At 37.7% G+C, this 21,913-nt stretch overlaps 1 protein-coding gene across 9 annotated transcripts in view; it reads left to right on the top strand.

Moving 5' to 3' along the window:
- The window catches only part of BBX (BBX high mobility group box domain containing), a 286,046-nt gene that overhangs the window by 214,667 nt on the left and 49,466 nt on the right, over positions 1-21,913 (top strand). For all 9 annotated transcript variants that reach the window (XM_059921202.1, XM_059921201.1, XM_059921206.1 and 6 more), the window contains 3 exons: positions 7,573-7,653; positions 11,005-11,079; positions 20,083-20,163. In XM_059921202.1, the coding sequence (XP_059777185.1) occupies positions 7,573-7,653; positions 11,005-11,079; positions 20,083-20,163 (237 nt within the window). The remainder of the gene's footprint in view (positions 1-7,572; positions 7,654-11,004; positions 11,080-20,082; positions 20,164-21,913) is intronic.

The raw sequence follows: 21,913 nt of genomic DNA, 5'->3' as shown, positions 1-21,913 counted from the left end.
GCAGCGTATTCACATTGAGCAAATAATCTGTTCAAGGTTGTGTAGCTATGAAGTGACAGAATTAGCATTTGAACCCAGGGGGACTAGCTTCAGTCTTCATATAGCCTACGGGGACCTTTGTGATTCAGTCCCCACCCACCTGACCTCAACTCGGGCCACTTATGCAGTGGTGTCTGCACCCTTACGCAGCCATTTCATGAGTGCTTTCTGGGGACCAAGCACTGTACTAAGCACTTACTCTGATTATCTCATTTCATCCTTCCATGAGCCTTAAGAGGTTGGTTTATTATTCCCCATTTCATAAATGAGGAAACTAGGCTAGAGAGGTTAAATAGCCTGTCTAAGGTCGTAGAGCAAGAAAGTCATTATACTAGGATTTAAACCTGTATATTTTCCATTAAGTAATGAGATGGGTGAAATCTTAGAGAAAAGGTGATAATACCAATACTTGTTAATGAATATGTCTATATTTAAAACACTGTGAGTTTTAAATTTAAAACAAATACAGATTTTTGATAAAATTGAAAGTTTTTTTCCTTTCTTATAATATCTGGTATCAGTGAAGTAGGGAAAATTATTTTACTGCCTGTTGGTACATTTGAGCTAGTTTCACATGTGCCTCTCTTAGGCTACTATATTTGACTACTCCAGGATGCTTAAATCCACTGAATTCCAGCCCTACCCCCAACTCTTGCCCCCTTCTCACTGAAGCTGTTAATTTCCCTTCTCACAGTTTTATAGCTTTTAAACATATTTTGTGAGGAAATACTATACTTAAATTTTACATTAAATAGGCTCTTTGAGCTTTCTCAATTCCGGGTAGAAACCTCTCCTTTTTATGTCACTGCTCACTGCCCACTTTGCCTGGAACTGCCCATCCAGCCCAGCCTCTTCCATCTCTCAGCAGTGGGGCTCAAAGCCCAGAGAATCAAGTCCTTCTACCCAACCTGATTGGCAAGCATCTGTCCTCGTTGAGTTCCTAGGCCGCATTGCTCAAGACAGTGGTGAACTCACATGCGCTCCTCGGTCTCCCAGAGATGGTGGGAAGGGGTAGTGGGGAAGGTGGGCAACAAGTGAGCGGGAAAAGAAAGAGGAGAATAGAGAACAAGAAGGTAAACGAGAAGGGTGGTACTGTTGCTGCTGCGTTGTCGTTGAGAGCATGTTTGTATACACGACTGCGTTCTGTTCTCACAGTGTCCTGTGAAGACATCAGTAGCGTTGTTACCTGTTTAATCAAATGAGGAGACTGAGGCAGGAAGATGGCTATGGTTTGTCTCAACTACTATGGCAGTTTGTAGAGGTGACCTGGAGTCTGTCCTGGACTTCCATCCTAGCGCTCTGCCACACGGCTTAGAATGATAGGAAACTTGACTCTGGTAGCCCTGGTGCCCTGAGAAAAACCAGGGACTTATCCTTCCTCTCCGCCAAATGACTTGACTTACATTCTGATTTTGAGGAGCTCACAGCTCTACGCGGCGCTATTGGGTTGTGCTCCTCAGGGTGGCCCCGTTCTCTCTCAACTGTAGCCCAATCCTAGTGTCTGCCACTCAGGTGCGCTGCTTTAGTCCTCAGGTGCTCCTTAACCTCATTTAGGTTTAATTAAGAGTGGCTTCATTTTAGTCCTTAAGTAGGTTTTGAAGGACTAACTTGTATGTAATATACTTACACTGAATTCACCTGTGTTTAAAAGCTCAAGTCCATTTCAGAGCTTCATTTAACATCTCATATTAAATGCAAATTAAGTGATCACTCAGGTCCTCCGTTATAGAAGGATACCTGGCAAAAGCTGCCAATTGTAGGAAAGCCTGGGCCAGGCTGAATGAGGGTGAGAATCAGATCACTGGGCCTTGGAGTCACACAGGATCTTTGTCCTTGAACTCTGAAATGGAATCCTCTACCCCCAACCCCTCTCCTCCGGAAGAAGACAACCCCGCCTTCCACCGCTGCCTAAACAGTCTTCCTTCTCTCATATTCGCTCTTTCGGGAAAAGGGTTTAACTTACCTTAGGAACACTGGCACTGACTGACCTCTCTCCCTCCGCCCTGACACCTTTCCAGGCAATTACTGAGCCCTGGCAAATGCCATCTCTGATTTAATTGGGGCCCCGCATCTCAGCTGGTTTATTTCCTTAACCTTCTAATTGGTCTCTTGCCTCCAGTCACTCCCCAGCCAAGGTCATCCTGCACTCCACTGACAGAATTATTTAACTACACATCTCTCATCATGCCGCTCCTCTGACTGAAACCCTTGGCTGACTCCCCATTGCCTCCAGCCTAATTTTCAGACTTCTTAACCCAGCATTCAGGTCCCTCTCAGTCTGATTCATCTCCCACTGCACTCCCGGGCATCTCAGGCTTCAGCCACACAGGGGAAGTCACTGCTTCTCACACACACAGGGCACTTCCTCCATGCTTTTCCTCCTGCTGTGACCACATCCTTTCCACAATTCTGGTGTTCCTTCTAGGGAGATCTCAGATGCTACTTACCTTACTTCTTCCATCTGTCCCCAGAAAGAATGAAGGCTGCTTCTCTGTCCTCCCACAGACCTTTGTAATATTCCACCAAGAGGCACGTCCTTTCTTAATGTGTAGCTGTCTCCTGCATTGAAATGCAAGCAACTTAACGGCCAGACACATCCCCTTAGTCTCATTTTATTCCCCAGCATATAATGCACACAAGTGGAATGTAAGCTTCTTGAAAGAGAGCAGCAGTCTTTGTGGCTGGTATGTAATGGGTGTTTGTTGAATGTTTGTTGAAGGAGTGAGTAATCAGTAAATGTTTAAATTAGCAAGAGCAGGGGTGTGGAGTTCAGATACAACCAGTGTACTTCATCCCTTTTGTTGACTATGTGTCCATCACAATCCAGCTCTGTGTCTGTGGTCTTGTGCCTTGCCAAGTAGGAATGGGCTCTTAATAAAACCTAGCTTTCCAAACAGTGCGTCTGAGTGGCTTGATCTTGTTTTATATCAAGGGGCTGGATCATGTTTCTATGTCTCTCGTTATCATGATGTGCATTTTACCTGTGGGAAAAAAGTATTACCTCGTCGTAATTCTTAATTCTACTAATCATTCCCCTTCCTTGGCTATTGAGAATTATAGCTAATTTAAAGGGAAGATTGGATTTAAGGGAAGTTGAAAACGTATGTGGTTAACAAAACTGCTTTTAAAATCCCTGTAGCAGTTTTCTTTATTGGGCATATAGCAACACCTAGTGGCTTTATGGATTATTTCAGAGACTGTTTCTAAAAAGAGCTTCTTGGGTTTTTTCCTTCCTTTATTGAATCTCTACTTATTTGGTATTTTTTCTTTCCTCTTAATTGATGAACAGATATCTTTGATCTCTATATTTTGTTATGTTTAGAAAGTAAGCTGGCTTTAGCTGAAGAATGGATGTTGAAGAATGATGTGTCTCTATAAAAAGCATACCCCACCTAAAAAGTAATTTATGATACTGTAAATACAAACAGCAAAGTGATATTGCAAGGTGACAACATCTAGGATCCTCTGATAACTTTAAACAGGAGTCTTCTGCGGGAAATAACGTCTTCCTTCCATGTGGATGTAATGCCAGATTTCTTTGCCAAACGTTTACATGTATGCACAAATATATACACTTGCACTGGATGCCTCATTTATCAAACACTCAAGAATGAATTCTACCTCAGTACATTTTCCATGTCATTGAACCATTTTTACATTTTGAGATTTTAGGTGGAAATATGTCTAGCATGTATCGCATGCATTTCTGCCTTTTAATAAGGGATATATTTTATAATTATTCTTATCTTGACAACTTAGTATCACAGTTATAAATATTAACTACTATATTTAGGAAAAACTTTAGGACTACTTGCTCTATTTTATTATTATTTTTTAAATTTATTTTTTAGCTTTTGTGATAATCCACTTTACTAAATAACCGAGATTTTTAAAAATTTAATACAGTTTTGGAAGGTTACTTTCCATTTACAGTTTTTACAAAATATTGGCTATATTCCCCATGTTGTACAGTACATCTTTAAGCCTATCTTACACCCAATATTTTGGTTATTTGTTTTAAATAGACTACAATGCTTTATAAAACATTTGTGTTGTAAATCAACTATGCTTCAATAAAATTTTTTAAAAATTTGTGCCTACAGTTTTTCTGTCTTTTTGCTCTGTGTCTTCTTGCTGGTGGCACTGTTTCTTTTGCGACGCTCTTCCTTTTTTTTTTTTTTAAATTTATTTATTTTTGGCTGCATTGGGTCTTCGTTGCTGCACGCGGGCTTTCTCTAGTTGTGGTCAGCGGGATCTACTCTTCGTTGCGGTGCGCGGGCTTCTCACTGCGGTGTCTTCTCTTGTTGCAGTCGCAGAGCATGGGCTCTAGGCGCGCGGGCTTCAGTAGCTGTGGCACGTGGGCTCATGGGCCTAGTTGCTCTGTGGCATGTGGGATCCTCCCAGACCAGAGCTTGAACCCGCATCCTCTGCAGTGGCAGGTGGATTCCCAACCACTGTGCCACCAGGGAAGCCCCTCTTCCTTTTTCTTATCCCCACTCTTGGCCCCTTCTGATTTGCTGCTTCTGTTAATTCTGTGGCCTAGAAAGTCAGGTAACCACACAGCTTAGTAGTAAGCCAACTCTTCTGGCTCCTAATTTTGTGCTGTTTCCATTATACTACACTGAAAATAAAGGCTAAGTCCACAGTGCTTTAAAGTAAGAGTAACTAGATTTTAAAAGGAGACGTTATCCACTACAGTAAAATGCATAGCCTCAGTGACTGTAATTGCTGTTTTAACCATTGGATAGCCTTTGTTGTGTGATTCCTGGCCTGGTCATTGAGATTCCTCATATTCATAAACACAGAGAATCAAGTCAGTCAACCAGTATTCCTTGTGCATCTACTGTGCGTCAGGTGCGTGGGGAGCACAAACACGCACGCATAGACTTCTCTGATTGCATAGTACAACTGATATAACGTGTAGGATTATAGATGTCTTGATAAGTAATTACATTTGAATTCTCCATACAAATAGAAAGTTTTATTTAAGACCATCCATCATAATGATTGCAGAGGGTCTCATTTAACTTTAAACCTTTATGACTGGATGTATAGTCATGGCCATATTATCTATAATGGCACTTAAAAGAAAGTTGACTTTTCTTCTTATAGTTAATATGAACTCTAATTGAGCCATAGGTTAACTAATCTCATAAATGATAACTCTCTCATGCATCATGGGATTAGAAATAAAAATATGTGTTCTATATTATATAAGCTTTATATAGGGTAGTTACCCTATATGATAATATACTTAATTCTAAATATCTCCATAACTTTCTGTCATGTGTACAACCTACATTATTAAAGTTTTATAAAGTCACTTTATAATTTTTATTTAGTCCTAGGCTCTATTTTATTTTATTTTATTTTAATTTTTGGCCGCACAATTTGTGGGATCTTAGTTCCCCGACTAGGGATTGAACCTGGGCCACGGCAGTGAAAGCACCAAATCCTTAACCACTGGACCTCCAGGGAATTCCCTAGGCTCAATTGTAAACAAAATTTTGATTATTTACCAAGATATCTAGGGGTTAAGCACACAGGATTTCTTTATAAACCAGGACAGTATTGATTTTTTTTCATTGTTTAGAAATTATAAAGATACAGTTCATTCAAGTATTCCTTCCAATAAAGGAATTTTTTGTGGCTAGTAATTTCAGGATTTGCTGGCCTTTTTTAGTATATTTTGTGTCTCCTTGGCTTCAAAGTTTTAGAAAGCAAATAAACACTTTTGGACTTTTTGGCACACTAGTTTTCAAATACTCAAGTGACAGGGAGGGAATCAGGCTTTGACAGCCAAACCACAGGTGGCAAATTAATTAAAGCTTCTGCACCTTTTCTATGGAGCTTATCACTGGAAGAAGTTGGCCATTACCCTTTCAAATCCAAAGGTGACAATTAAAATTTTAAATGCTTGCTCCTGCCCAGTGGCCTATGACGTTGTTAGAGAAACACATCTTCCATGTCTACTGAAGAAGTTCAGTGAGAAACTCTAGTTTTAGGAACATAACCTGGGTGACTGCCAGCTCTTTCCATAGATTCAACCATCTAATTTAATCACATGCAGCTATTAAAATTATATTGGAAAAGGTTTAATAACAGGAAAATCAATGTATTGTTAAAAACGAACATTTTGTAACTGTAGTACATCGTCCCATTTCTGTTGAAAACATTATCTATACACACAACTGGAAGAATATACATGGAATATTACCAGTGCTTATCTTTGGGAGATGATTTTTCTTCTGGTTTTTTTTTTTTTTTTTCTTCAGATTTTCAGTAGTGATCTTGGATTATTTTGTTGTCAGAAACATGTTATAAAAAGTATTTTTAACTTTTATTTTTCCTCTAAAGTGAAAGATAACTTGTTCCCTAAGACTCTCTAACCTTGTCATTCAGGAAAGGAGAGAGAGGGGACACACTGTTTTGGTATTTGGAAGACATGTTGTCAATTTTGATTTAGTTGATTCAACAAATACTTGAGTATCTACATTGTGCCCAGGCAATGTTGAGGATTCCGCATTAAACAAAATCTCTGGGAGAAGATGGACCATAAACACATATTTATGTCTTGTGGTGGTCAGTGCTAAGTGCTATAATAATAAAGAATTATTAGGGGATTAAAGGGGATTATTGAATGTTGGGGAGTAGAGATGTCATTTACCTGTCTGGTCCTACGTTCCTTTATCTGTAAAAAGGGTTAGATCAGAGGGATGCTGAAATCCTTCCCCTCTAACATTCTATGACTCCTATGACTTTTGAATTATAGGCTACTACCTAAGTTATTATTTCACCCAAATGCAGAAATGGGTCAATTTTTAACATTGAAATAAAGAGGAATTATGTATCCTGAGAATAGTACTTGATAAACAGCAAGAATTTTTTAAAAAATCAGTGGTGTTTCTGTAACTATTGTTAATAATGAAAATCACAGGTAAAGATTGTAGAGCGTTAGATGTTTACCCAGTGTCGTAAATAATATACAAGAATATATTATAAAGGAAATTTCTCTTAGGAAAATAGTACTAACTTTTCTAAGATTGGGGCTTGTATATAAATACATGAAAACCCTGGAAAACAAAAATTGGACCTTAGTTTTGTTTTCCCAAAAGGTTTATAATCGAAACTCATTTGCGTTTTCATGTACTCAGGTTATATGAAATAGTGGGGAAACACAGAACATGGAAGAAGTAGATATTCTTTGGATTTGGTTGCAGAAAGCCAAGAGATCAAATAGGCATCATTGTAGACATTTCTCTTTGGTTAATAGTAATTTTTCTGAAATGCAGTGTCCTGTCTATCTCCTACAATTTATGGCATTATTTAGTAGTTGAATGAATATATAAAACTTGATAAAACCTTGTGTAAGACTTTGCAGAATATAACTACCTTTTTGTCACAGTACTGCCTCAAATTTGGGGAGTCAAAACCATTCCTTCCTCAAATAGGAATGTTTTACGTGACATTTGTCTTCTGTTGTCTTCCAGAAGCTATTCTTGTGATGCCTCATACCACCTTTCTTTGTTTCAGATATCCTCTGGCACTTGCAGGCCTGATGTTTCAGAATCCTCTGAATTGCGTCAGAAGTCACCATTATTTCAGTTTGCGGAGGTAATATATTACAATTTATACTTAATGAAATTGTAAAGTGAGCTTAAATTTGGGCCGATGAAAGTAACTTAAAGCAAAGAAGAACCCTGCGTTCTTAGCTCAAGTAATCATAAAAGGGAAAATAGTATCAAATTCTGGAACTTTAGAGTCTCTTAATTAAGGAATAAATATGTTTATAGAAGCTTGTTATTAACTCATACTAAATATTATTGCACTTAAACCTCATCACTAATTTTTATTCATGGATAGGAAAGTTAAGAATATAATTGAACTATTTTTTAGAACTTAGTCATTTATAAGATATTGATTTGTCAGGTATTAAATCAGAGGACAGAATTGACTCATGGTTACTGGCTGTGCATTCCTTTGTATTTATTTTAAGTAAACTTCTCTTAATTGAAACTTTAGCATGCAGTTGGCAGTTTTCAAAATCTTATATCTTGTGTCAAACCTGTTTGGCTCAGTATGTCTCTGACATATTCAGAGATGATGTAGAAAAAGCACATTATCCTTGATATAAAGTCTAAAGGTTAAGACTGCTTTCCAAAATATCTGCCTTTACCCTAGAACTCAATATGGAGCCATCATTGATTACTTTTTTCTAAACTTTAAACCACATGGTCTTCCCTTGATCATTCTAATTGTCTTTCACTAGACCTTCTTTCACACTGTCATCCTTCCTAATGTTTGCCCCTTGTGGTACAGTTTTGTACAAAGGAGAGCATATTTTTTAGTTTCAGACTTTTTTCTCCTCTAGTGTCCTTTCCTGGTGGTTCTCAACATTTCATTGGCAGAATTACTTTTCACACTGGCATATTAGGTATTTTATGACATTCTTTATTATATGCCTAAATGTCCTGCTGATATCACCAGAATGTTTTAATATATATTTGCTCACATAATACTCCTTATCTATCACTTTCCTTTCTGCTCTCTGTGAGATGTGCCATGAATTCCAATTGTTTTTTATATTGTTTCCTCAAGAATTTAATGTAATAGCAGATTCAGTCTGCACTCCCTTTTAAACAGTAGTTTTAGACATATTAAATAATGTTAGTCTCAACTTTGAAAGCAGAGATACTTAACCAGTGATCCCTGGTGAAAGATGTAGTGAAATCTCTCAAATTTCACATGAAATTTTGGCTGTGTTGACACATGTGCATGTTTTTGGGGTACTACAGCAAACCAAAGATTCCAACGAGATCCCTGACCCTAATCTAATATTTCTTCGGGAGCTCCCTATTCATGTCAACATCTCCTTTATCCCAATATTAATTCGGAGAAACATCCTTTTGTTTAAAAACTTGTGAAATGCTTTTCAAAAATCTAGATTGTTTATACCACTGGTTCTGTTTTGTTCACTGTCTAATTTAATCCTTGAAGAAATATATTGTAGGTCAGGCATTTCCTCTTACACAAACCATTTATTTTCTTTAACTTTTATAGAGGGTTGGTAGGAGTGAAAAGTCATGTCTGAAGTAAGACCTACAGTTTATAATTCCCAGGATTTCAGGAACATCCTTGTGGATTCATATCTGCAGTCTCTCACAGCTTGCACACGGAGATCTTTTTTTTTTTTTTTTTAATTTATTTATTTATGGCTTTGTTGGGTCTTCGTTTCTGTGTGAGGGCTTTCTCTAGTTGCGGCAAGCGGGGGCCACTCTTCATCGCGGTGCGCGGGCCTCTCGCTATCGTGGCCTCTCTTGTTGCGGAGCACAGGCTCCAGACGTGCAGGCTCAGTAATTGTGGCTCACGGGCCTAGTTGCTCCACGGCATGTGGGATCTTCCCAGACCAGGGCTCGAACCCATGTCCCCTGCATTGGCAGGCAGATTCTCAACCACTGCGCCACCAGGGAAACCCCACGGAGGTCTTTTGAAATGATAGGTTTCATGGTTTGACCAAGAAGAGTTCTACATCTTTACCCTGAAATATTTTCAAAGTACTTGGTTAGATCTTAGCCATTTATGACAATTTGTGTATGTCTAGTTTGTTAAATAGGATCTGGGAGATCTTTTTTTCTTCTTACTGATATTTGTTCTAAAAATGCTTATTTGTCTGATGCAGAAGATATGGTGGAATTAAAATTTTCCTAATGCCTTCAGCAATGAATAGAGTCAATAATTCCATCAGGCTCTCTTGTAATTCTTTCTTATCCCTAAAATTGACTTTGATATTGTATCACCAACTGGCTCCATTGTTTTTCTAAACAACTTAATTTAATTAATATGAAAAAATGATTCCTGGGATTGAGGAGTCATGATCAAGCTGCATGTATTGCTTAGTAAGTTCCCTTTGATGGAGTCGGTGAGCACAGTTAATTGAAGAAAAAGACTTTTGTGGAACTGGAAATGGGCTGAATTTACAGTGCTCAGGCTTTCTGCTCTTGTGACTCATTTTCACCCTAGTTTGTAGTTGGATAGAAACTTTGTTCACTTTGAAACCAAAATTAATAACTGACCTTGCTCTCAAAACATCCTAAAAACTATTTCCATGTGGCCCTCAGAGCAAACTTTTAATGAGGCTATCATAATCACCAAATAGAAACGAAAGTTCTCCTAGCTGAAGCAAGGATGGTGTGACAGAATCCTCTATCCACTGTCAGACACCTGAGGGGCATAGGTGTGTGTGTATGTTGGATGGGAGGATGCATGGTGTTATAAAATAAAGAAATGCTGTTCATATTCAATAAACAATTTATTGAGTTTTGGTAGTGTATTCTATGTATTCTAGAATTCTGTGTATTGGCAGTGTATTCTATGGCTTATTTTCTTCTTACCATAATCCTGTAAAATGGGGATTATCATCATCATCATCAATTTACAGTTGGGAAAAATAAATCTCAAGAGAGATTAGCTGAGCTGCCCAAGGTCATGTAGCTAGTGAGTAGCAGAACTAAGATTCAGTCCCAGATCCTCTGACCCACATGGTTTGCTTCTCCAACCCTGTTTCACAGCTGTCTCAAAGCAGAGAACAGCTTGAGGGGAGTGCTGTAGGGAGGAGAGAGATTTACTTGCAGCTTTCAACTTTTAATAATATGTTAGAAAATTCACTGAAATAAGGAAATTTATCTCTACAGGTGTCCTCAACTGCTGTTTGATACAGATCTGATACCCTTTCAAGAGACATGGCAAATGAGCCAAACTCAGTCTTCTTTGTTCTTTCCACATGTGTTTTTAGAAACATGGCCTTTGTCTTCGTTTATCATTGATACTGTTTTTCTAAGAGGGATTGAGGGTGATGACTCATGTCTTAATCTTTATCTGTGTGTACAGTGGAAATATTTGGCAGAATCTATTAGTCTGTTATGGTAAAATGTACTTGCGCTTTAAAAATTATTTGTTTCCTTTCAGATATCTTCAGGTACCTCCCACCCTGATGTTCCTTCAAAACAATGTCAAGCATCAACCTTGTTTCAGTTTGCAGAGGTATGGCCTTCTTTTTTGTTGTTATTGTTCTTTTCTTTTTTTTTTTGGATTTTTGAATTTTAATTTATTTATGTTTTTATACAGCAGATTCTTTTTAGTCATCAATTTTATCCACATCAGTGTATACATGTCAATCCCAATCTCTCAATTCATCACACCACCACCCACGCTGCCGCTTTCCCCCCTTGGTGTCCATACGTTTGTTCTCTACATTTGTGTCTCAATTTCTACCCTGCAAACCGGTTCATCTGTACCATTTTTCTAGGTTCCACATATATGCATTAATATACGATATTTGTTTTTCTCTTTCTAACTTACTTCACTCGTGTGTGACAGTCTCTAGATCCATCCACGTCTCAACAAGTGACCCAATTTTGTTCCCTTTTATGGCTGAGAAATATTCCATTGTATATATGTACCACATCTTCTTTATCCATTCGTCTGTCAGTGGGCATTTAGGTTGCTTCCATGATCTGGCTATTGTAAATAGTGCTGCAATGAACATTGGGGTGCATGTGTCTTCTTGAATTATGGTTTTCTCTGGGTATATGCCCAGTAGTGGGATTGCTGGATCATATGGTAATTCTATATTTAGTTTTTTAAGGAACCTCCATACTGTTCTCCATAGTGGCTGTATCAATTTACATTCCCACCAACAGTGCAAGAGGGTTCCCTTTTCTCCACACCCTCTCCAGCATATGTTGTTTGTAGATTTTCTGATGATGCCCATTCTAACTGGTGTGCGGTGATACTTCACTGTAGTTTTGATTTGCATTTCGCTAATAATTAGTGATGTTGAGCAGCTTTTCATGTGCTTCTTGGTCACCTGTATGTCTTCTTTGGAGAAATGTCTATTTAGGTCTTCTGCCCATTTTTGGATTGGATGGTTGGTTTTTTAATATTGAGCTTCATGAGCTGTTTATATATTTTGGAGATTAATCCTTTGTCCGTTGATTCGTTTGCAAATATTTTCTCCCATTCTGAGGGTTGTCTTTTCGTCTTGTTTATAGTTTCCTTTGCTGTGCAAAAGCTTTGAAGTTTCATTAGGTCCCATTTGTTTATTTTTGTCTTTATTTCCATTACTCTAGGAGGTGGATCAAAAAAGATCTTGCTGTAATTGATATCAAAGAGTGTTTTTCCTATGTTTTCCTCTAAGAATTTTATAGTGTCTGGTCTTACATTTAGGTCTCTAATCCATTTTGAGTTTATTTTTGTGTATGGTGTTAGGAAGTGTTCTAATTTCATTCTTTTACATGTAGCTGTCCAGTTTTCCCAGCACCACTTATTGAAGAGACTGTCTTTTCTCCATTGTATATCCTTGCCTCCTTTGTCATAGATTAGTTGACCATAGGTGTGTGGGTTTATCTCTGGGCTTTCTATCCTGTTCTATTCATCTGTATTTCTGTTTTTGTGCCAGTACCATATTGTCTTGATTACTGTAGCTTTGTAGTATAGTCTGAAGTCAGGGAGTCTGATTCCTCCAGCTCCTTTTTTTTCCCTCAAGACTGCTTTGGCTATCTGGGGGTCTTTTGTGTCTCGATACAAATTTTGAGATTTTTTGTTCTAGTTCTGTGAAAAATGCCATTGGTAATTTGATAGGGATTGCATTGAATCTGTAGATGGCTTTGGGTAGTATAGTCATTTTCACAATATTGATTCTTCCAATCCAAGAACATGGTATATCTCTCCATCTGTTTGTGTCATCTTTGATTTTTTTCATCAGTGTCTTATAGTTTCAGTTTGCAGAGGTATGGCCTTCTTTTAAAAAAAAAAAAATATATATATATATATAGATATATACACACACATGGGGTTCAGAAAACTTATTGAGCTCAGGAAGTATTGGAATGGAATTTTATAACATATAGAGAACTTTAGGCATGCTTCTTGCCATTACTAACATAATACACATGGGAGGCTACTTATTGCTTTTTGCTGCCTTTGCTCTAATCACAGATCAGCTCCAGAATTTATACCCATTTTACAAGCATTCATTAAAGAGTTCACTCAGAATACACACTTTCCAGTAATTCATTTATTTCATTTTGCCTTGTTTTTAACTTATTTTAAAAGCTTAGGAAAATTGTCAACGTGAAGGCCATAGCATTCCAATTTATTAAATTTTTCCAATAGTGAATAGATGCTGTAGTTGATGAATAACTCTCACAGTGAATGCAGGGGTGAATAGGACCTGTTAGATCATCAGTGCTTAGCTTTGGGTGTGATGTAGCTTCAGCCAGTATTTTTATTAGCGTTTAACCCTGGGCTTAGGTCAGGTCAGCTCATGCAGGATCTTAGATTTCTTCGGATTGTCAGCCAGAGAGAGAGAGTACACACTAGAGAGTATTTTCTTGGTTGGTATCATGAGAAGGCAAATCTGATAATGCTTGATTTGCCACAAAAGCCCTGGCCTCAACCATATGCTCATTTCTAATGAGCACTATATGACAAATAATAAAATATATCCCTTTTGTAAAAATAAGATGCCATCTGCTTTAGGTCTTTCTCCATTTTCCTTTTTATTAATTTCAACCAAAAATGCATAAAATAAACTAAGCAATTTTTTATAAGGTTGAGAGAAAATGACAAGCAGGACTGTTCTGTTTAATATTGATGTATTGAATCACTTTGATTCATTTGCATAAAGAGTGCTGCATAAATGAAATGTAAAATGATATCCTTTTGGCAAGAGAAAACCCAGCATCTTACTTCAAAAATGAGAAAAAAATTACTTTTAGCGCTTACATTTAAAAAAAAAAAAAATGCTGCTTCCTCTTTGGACACTTGTGTCAACCACCATGACTTGATCCAACCCTCTGGCCTGTTTATCTGTTAGGCTTCTCTGCCACAGTATTTGCTTTACTCGTTGAGGGCTATTCTATAAAACTGGTAACAAAAATATCATATAATGGTATCATTTCATGAAGAACAATTTGCTTCATGAATCTGAATAAATTAAGATTTTATCATAATTTTTCATTATGATAAACAGGCTTTTCTTTTCATTGTCTGGGGAATAGTTTTGTTTAATATTTCCTTGCTTTCCTCTAGTCATTGACATCCTTTTACTTGATACTAATAATTTTTTCAAAGGTAAAAAGAATTTTGACGTGATGACTATAACTTTATTTTTAATGTTGGTACCTGAGCAGTCCCATCCAACCTTTTAGAAACAGCTCCTTCAAAACAGAATTTATTTGCCATGTATTCTTTTTGATTAAATTCTACACTCTGTAGCATGAGTATCAGAACGTAGTGGCTCGTCTTTGACACATCTGATATTTACATATGCACTATTTACCATGAGTTTTCAATTTAATTAAAAATGTTTGTATGACATACCTCAGCTGATGCATTTCTAACAGGTATTGCCACTCAGAGTGTGGTTCTTGTTTAAGCGAGATCACCATCAGATTTATTAAGCGCCTCAAAGCCCTGGGCAGCTCTGAGGAACCAGTTTGATGGTGTAACAGCCACTGTCCTGTGATTCTGGAGAGTGAGATCCCATAACTCTCTTAAATTAATTTGTTCTTACTGCTTAGTACACTCACTCCTCAAAAAGAAAGTTTTTTTCTGGGGAAGAACCTCTTCTTACTTACGAGGAGTTGTGCAGGGAGACATTTCCAGATGTTACTCCTCTCCTCAATGGCACTTGTCTTCTGAGGGTTTTTGACTGTGCATTTATAAGATTTGAGGAAGCTTTAAAAAAATTAATTTGAAAACTTATTATGAGTTGTTTCAGGCATCATTAACAGAGGAAGGCATGCATGATGGAGAAACCAAAATAAAATGTTCTGCCCTAGAATCAAATACAGTTCCCCTTCTCAACTCTGTATATTATTTTTCCCAGTTATATTTTGCATAGGTTGACAATTAAGAGCCCTAACAATTCCTAAGCAAATTAAATTATTACATACTTAGTTGTTTACTTGTAAATGTTATATGTGATTATACAAGAAAAGTACAGTACATGGTTCTCTAAGGATATTTGTGACCTCCAGTCGCTTTCCTCAGCTGACTCAAGAGAAATTTCAATCTCTTTCATGTTATGATCTGACCATATTGTCAGCCCAGTACTGGGCTGGTTTATTCAAAGCTAAACAATAGCTAACTAGATGAACTAATAAAAGTATCTACTACAATCTGCTATGAGCATATCTATTGCAGTAGAAATAGAATAGCCTATAATTACTGTGATTGTATCCCTAAAACTCTTATAATTATTTCATAAAACACCCATCACCTTTGAGAAAACACAAAGACTCCTGAAATTCTTGTTCTAATTAGTCTATAGCAGAGTTTCTCAAACTTTAAAATACACCAGAGTCACCTCAAAGGCTTCTTCAAACACAGATTGCTGAACCCCACCCCCAAAGTTTCTTATTAAGTCTGCAGTGGGGCCTAAGAATTTGCACTTTCAACAAGTTTCCTATTAGGGAACCGCAGTTTGAGACCACTGCTCTGTAGTTTGCAATTTCTACCGCAGGTTATTAAATCAGCATTGGCAAGGCACTTTCTGGTATCTCTGGGACCTTACAGGGAAAGGGTTAAGTGAGGAAGCAATGGGCAGATAATAGAAATTTACCCAATGGGCCACTTTATACCCCTCATCCCTTTTCAGAGGGATTCTCAGTCCTATTATGTGCACTTAGAGAAAAGTAGGTGTTTGTATAATTTAGGAAACAATTTACTCTTTAAAAATGTTTAGCTTTGTAATATCACTTTAAGATCAGGCTTGCAAAATTCTTAGAGCCCATTCACGTTAATTTCATTTACAAGTGTTCATAACTCTAGGAAGACATTAGCTATTGGTCATTTATCATGTAATACAATTATCCTAGAAACGCAGTTTTTAAAAAAACAGTAAGCCCTGGGCATTTCTTTAAGTTGAAAATATTTTTTCTTTTATGTCTTGGGTCTCCGTCTCACAAGCTGAGAAGGATATCTTTCCTTCTTAACCAAATCTGATAGTCCTAAAACCCACTGAAGTAACCTGCGTGGAACCATAAAATTGAATAAAGAACATTTTGTTTGTAGGTTCCTCATAAATATTTATGTTTAAAGGGAGAAAGATACATCTGCTTTACAAGATCTAGAAAGAAATATAGAGTGCAGAGCCTGTTTTCCTCGCATTTCAGCCTGTCTCCCATTCTGTATTGATGCTCATAATTCATCTAGATTCAACTTGGCCCTTCTGAAGAGCCATCACTCTGTTTCCAGGCTCTGATCCATTAAGTTGGTCAAAGTGAGTTTCCTATCTGCATTTTTTGTTGTTTACAGGTAGAGTGACACATCTGTCACTGTTTAGATCTCGTTTACTGAAGACTAATGACCAAATGTAATGCCAGAAGGGAGCTGTTGTCTTCCATTATTTAACGAGTCTGGAAGCCTTGCCTGGTCCACATATCCTCTTCTCTGCCGTGTGTCTGACTCTCACACCTAGAGTATATCTTTGCGTTGAAAAATTGCATATTTACTTTGAAGACAGGGAGCTAATCTGGACAACTTAGACAAATAGATTTGAACATTAAAACTTTCCTTAGAAGGCTTTTACTTTGCCAATATAAATACAACCGTAATCTCACCAAGGTATCGTCACAATTGGATATAAGCAATAGGTGCACATTTAACGCATTCATTTTCATGATGGAATGCCCAGTATGTTACGGAATATTACACTCAACACAGACTCCATATACTCAAGCTGCAGCTCATCAGTGTGAAAGTCTTACATGGTTTATTGGAAGTGTTAATATTTCTTTTAAGGTAAGGAAGACCAATCATCTCATATTGTTCATTTGTTCTCTGATTCATTTATTCACTCAACAATTGTTAGTCATTTCCTCCCAGGCTGCAGTGTTTATGATACCCCTCACAATTGCAAAAGCCTTCCAGCTAATTTGCTTTTGATCTTTACCACCTCTTTCCTTGGTGTGCTCCCCTACCTCAGTCAGCTATAAAATTAACAGTTTTAACACCCAGGGTGATAATTTTTCTTGGCGCTTTTGCTGTACATCACATACTTTGAACACCCACCCTGTTTATCAGAACATTCCACAGTAGGCAGAGGAGAGACTACAGTGGAGTTAACAGATTAGCAAGCACCATCCAACTTGAGGAAAATGAAAAGCATAGCCATGAACATACTGTGCAGTATGGCCCACTACTGCCCCCTACCCAGGAGGGTAGCATAACACACACTTCCCACCACTAGCTGACCTGTCATTGAAAAACATGTATTAGCTACATTATTCTTACTTCAAAGGATGTGTATGTCTCTTAAATAGAAAAAGAAAACAAACAGGGAAATGAACAATGGTATAACAAATTGGCATTACACAAGCTATGCTTATATTAGAAGCCATCAGCGTAAATGAGATTACTGAGAGAAAATGTGTAAAGAAAAAGAGAGGGGCCCTAAGACAAAACCCTGAGGGAAAACATTTAAGTGCTCTCTATAGAAAGGAGAGCCAACAAAGAACAACAGCAAGGAGTGGCCTGAGAGGTAGGAAAACAAGGACTCTGCAGTATTGGAAATCCAGAGGAGACTCTCAAAAGAAAGGTCAGCTATGCCCAGTGCTGCAGACATTAACATATATTCAACCCCCTGCCCCCAATTAAGAAGCCAAAAGACATTTTTAGAAAGTATATCTTACCGCTAAGTTGTTCTATGAAAATTTTATTGTTAGGTGATTCTAGAAACGTTGGACTGCTAAAATATGTTGACTGTCCCCTAACATCCTTTGAAAATAAGGCTTCCAGCAACCTTGAGCATTTAAAATATTGCCCTGTACCAACAAATAGGTAAAAATCCTCCCATAAGTGATGAGGAAAATAGTTCTTACTAAACATTAGGTGATGGTTTCTTTTGCAAGGCAAGGAACCATTCTCAAGCCTCGACTCAAACAGCTGTGCATTAACGCAGCTGGCAGGTAATACATCCGAGCGGTCAGAAGTTCGACGCTGAGCCTCTGGGTGTGCCGTGCAGGCATTTGACAGGCTTCGTGGTAGTGAACACACACACACACACACACACACACACACACACACCCCCACAGCGTCAGGGAACAAAAACCTGCAGCAGCAAAAGCGACAGCAGAGGGAGCCAGTGGAAGAGCTAGAAAACAGTGTCGGGCTGTGTAGGGGAGCGTCACCCAGCTTGTTGTTCTCTTGAGGGTATCGTATGATTATGTGACACATTTAATATTTTATAGATTATTAAATTTAATAATTCTCCTCTGCCATTGCAATTTTTAATTCTGTTCTAATTTCAGTCTGTAACTAATTTTTGGAAGTGTCCTAAAAGAGTTTATTTGTTAGTGTTGACAATGATAAATCCTTATTACTAATAATTGTACTGTTCATTGAGAGCATAATGTGGGCTGAGCACTGTGCCGAACTCTTCACTAACATAACATCTAACCTTCACAAAAGTAATTAATACGGGGCAGGTATTGTTTCTATTTTGAAGGTGAAGATGAGGTCTTAATTATTTGCTTAAGTCCACACAGCAAGAAGTAATGAAGGCATGTTTGTCTGACACAAAAGCCATGTCCTTTCTATTATACAACCTTGGTTCACGGGACTGGCATTGATGTTCAGTACTTCCTTCCCCCAAGTCACTAGAATCAGTGATTGTATTAAATGTGTTTATTTCTCTTAGTCTAGTGATAAGGTTAGTAATTGAATTCACCTTGTCTAAAAAAGGAGAAATGGCATATATCAGAGAAAATTCAGCTAGAGGAAAATCTTCAAAAAGATTCAGCCCCTAAGTTGATCTTCTAAAGAAAAAGTAAGTGATTGGGATAAATAGGAAAGGACTCTTTTAAAAATGATAGTACCCAGGAAGAAAAATTCCTTAAAACTGTCTTAAACTAGTCCCTTCTGAGTGGCCCAGGTAGCTTATTAAATATTTGCCTCTTATCCAGCAGGTGTTCTAGGGAGAATTTTCTCTAGCAGTAAGTCCCCAGTCTCTTCTGGGGCTGACAGTGCCATAGAATTCCCTGGGGGTCTTGGGGTCACCTGTAAGGGTATAGTCACAAGGTAGGTTTGTCTCCTAAACTGAACTGAGAAATACCTCTGTCTTAAACTGAGAAAGAATTCAGAATCACAAAGAATATTAAAAGCTTAGACCATAGCTAGCTGCTCTAATGATGACAGAACTTCTCTAGGAGAAGAATACTTTGTAAAGATCTTTAAGAATGTATGCCCTTCTCAATTCTTTATGGAGTTAAGCTAGAAATTGAAAATTAAGTTTTCATATAAAAACGAGAAAGGACAGTGCTGTTCATTGTTATTAGTGCCTGCCTGCTGTTGAACCAAATTTGCAGAAGAGGATGCAGTCACGATGTAATGTTGTGTGTATGTTGATGTGCTACAACTTAGGTCTTAACTGTACGGCTTATTGAGATTTGTGGTCTTGACTGTCAATCTTTGTGTACTTTAGAGCATACTCTCAGAGCCAGTGCCAGTGTTTTATGTAAAACTTTTAGCTTCACCAGCTCTTGTCATATTGCCTAGCACATTTATATTGGATTCTCCAAAAAAATTTTGTTGACTGGCTTGTTGGCTGTCTTTTCACAGTGATTCCAAATATATTTCAACAAAAAATTAACTAATTGCTTTTTGGTAAATATAAAATAACATTAAATCTCTTTCCTATGTGGCAAGTTGCTGAGTTGGTATTTATATGGAAATGGAAATGCATAACTTGTTTTAAGGTTGTAGAGTTAAATTTAGGGCCTGGAATACTCAAGATAATAATACTCTTGTCATACAACAACCACCCAAGCCACACCTGTTTTTTTGTTACTATTTTTGAGGCTATTTACTAAAATTGGTTTCAAAATTATAATCCCAAGCGTAACACATTTAAAGTTATTTGGTACTTGGGAGCAATGACGTTCTCATTAAACTAAGGAAAGTTCCTGAATGTGTGTGAATGGGGAGCGAAAATTCTGATATCACAGTTAATATTCTTTATGTGAATTGTTTTCAATATAGATTTCTTCGAACACTTCACAGTTGGGCGGTGCTGAACCTGTAAAACGCTGTGGAAAGTCTGCACTCTTTCAACTGGCAGAGGCAAGTTCTAAGAATATGTTGTGATAAGATCTGCAGTGGTCAAAGTCACAATGAAGTTAATCGTAACGGTGTTCCCTAAACTGTACCATCTCACCTGTGACCATAAAGTGTGTTGTATCTAATTTTCAACAATGAGAGGGTTAACCTTTAACTTAAGGAAGTGGACTTTTTCTACGAAAAGTCATTAAGCATTGAAAAAGGTTACCCAGGGAAATTGCAAAATCTTTTTCACAGGCAGTATTTTAAAATAAGGTCCGTTTTTGTCTCTCTCAGATTGGTTAAGTAAGTACTTCCTAAACCGAGAAGAATGGCCTAGGTCATTTTCCTCTTCTCTGATTCTCTTGTGATATCTATAAATCCCTAGAAGGCACTACCGTTAAACTAGGTGGTTGATGTTTTAATTTGGGGGTTGTTTTCAGTGAAGAACTCAAAGTATGTGTTCTAAAGTCTGGTTTTGTAGCATCTATCAGTTGTACATTTGATGTGACGTGGGTGTAAAATGCTACTACTCCTTTGGCAAAGTAGAAAAGATGCTTTTGTAAAGCCTAAGGAGGACAGAGCCCTCACTTGGCGGGGGATGGTGGGGGGGAGAAGATGCCGGGAGTGGTCATTGCTGGGACGGGTGGCAACAAGGCTTCCTCCGCCAAGCTGGACCGATCTGCCCTACTGGGACTTGTGCGAGAAATGGCTTTAGTGCCAGGACACTATTGTAGCAGTTTTCTCTTTTGGTGAGACAAATTAGGAGGTACAAAATGAGTGACCCCAAATCTCTATATTAAACTTCCTTTTCTTCTTTTTTCTGGCTTCCTTCCAATGAGTTCCTTCTGAGTTTTTTTTGTGATATGGTTCTTTTATAAATTCTTTGAGTGTTTATTGAACTTAATGGGACAACCTGTCATTTTCTAAATTTTATGGTAGCTTGTATCATAAAAATTTAGCAGTTTTAAATATCTTTATTTTTTTTAAGTTTTATTTTTTTGGCCACACCTCGTGGCTTGCGGGATCATAGTTCCTCAACCAGGGATCGAACCCGGGCCCCGGCAGTGAAAGTGCTGAGTCCTAACTACTGGACCGTCAGGGAATTCCCCCTAAATATCTTTAAATTAAGCTTTTAAAGTCCAGCCGGATCCAAATTAGGAATATAAAAATAAAAAGGCCTGAAACAGTAAAGTATGTAAATAGTGGGACAAACTAATCCATTTTTGTCTGACATGAAGCTGACATGCTTCTTGTATAAGAGAAATTCAGACTCAAATAGAGGGCTGTGAATGACTAGAAAAATTAGGAATGCCACAGGGAATAGTTTTTAAAAGAACTGGGTAAGTCAGTGGCAGAGTACTGTTTCTGATAGAGCTAAAATGATAAAGATCTGGCAATGAGTGTGCCTTTAGAGTTGTAAACGTGTCTTAGTAAACAGGGAGACTATGAGGTCATAAATTTGTCCAGTATCTTTAAGACTATATAGATTGTCAAGATAATTTATTTGAAAGAAGTGATCATTTTTCTTAAATAAGATGAATATGGCCCTTTCTGCGTTTCCAGGGGGATGGGGTATGTACATATATACAGACATATCCATATGGTCCTTTAAATATTAAACAACACTGATTTATAAAACACACTAGCTTTCAGTGTGAATACTTGTTTATTAAATAGTTTTGTATTAGAAATGTATGGACCTTAGAGGTGCTTTGCTGTGGGCGGGGTGCTAGAGCAATGAATCTGTCTTCTCGTTTTCTTTCTTTGGCAT

The sequence above is a fragment of the Balaenoptera ricei genome, chromosome 4 (genome assembly GCF_028023285.1).
Source record: "Balaenoptera ricei isolate mBalRic1 chromosome 4, mBalRic1.hap2, whole genome shotgun sequence".
NCBI classification, from domain to species: domain Eukaryota; kingdom Metazoa; phylum Chordata; class Mammalia; order Artiodactyla; family Balaenopteridae; genus Balaenoptera; species Balaenoptera ricei.
Note: the sequence above shows the minus strand (reverse complement) of the source record. Positions and strands in the feature narration are given on the sequence as shown.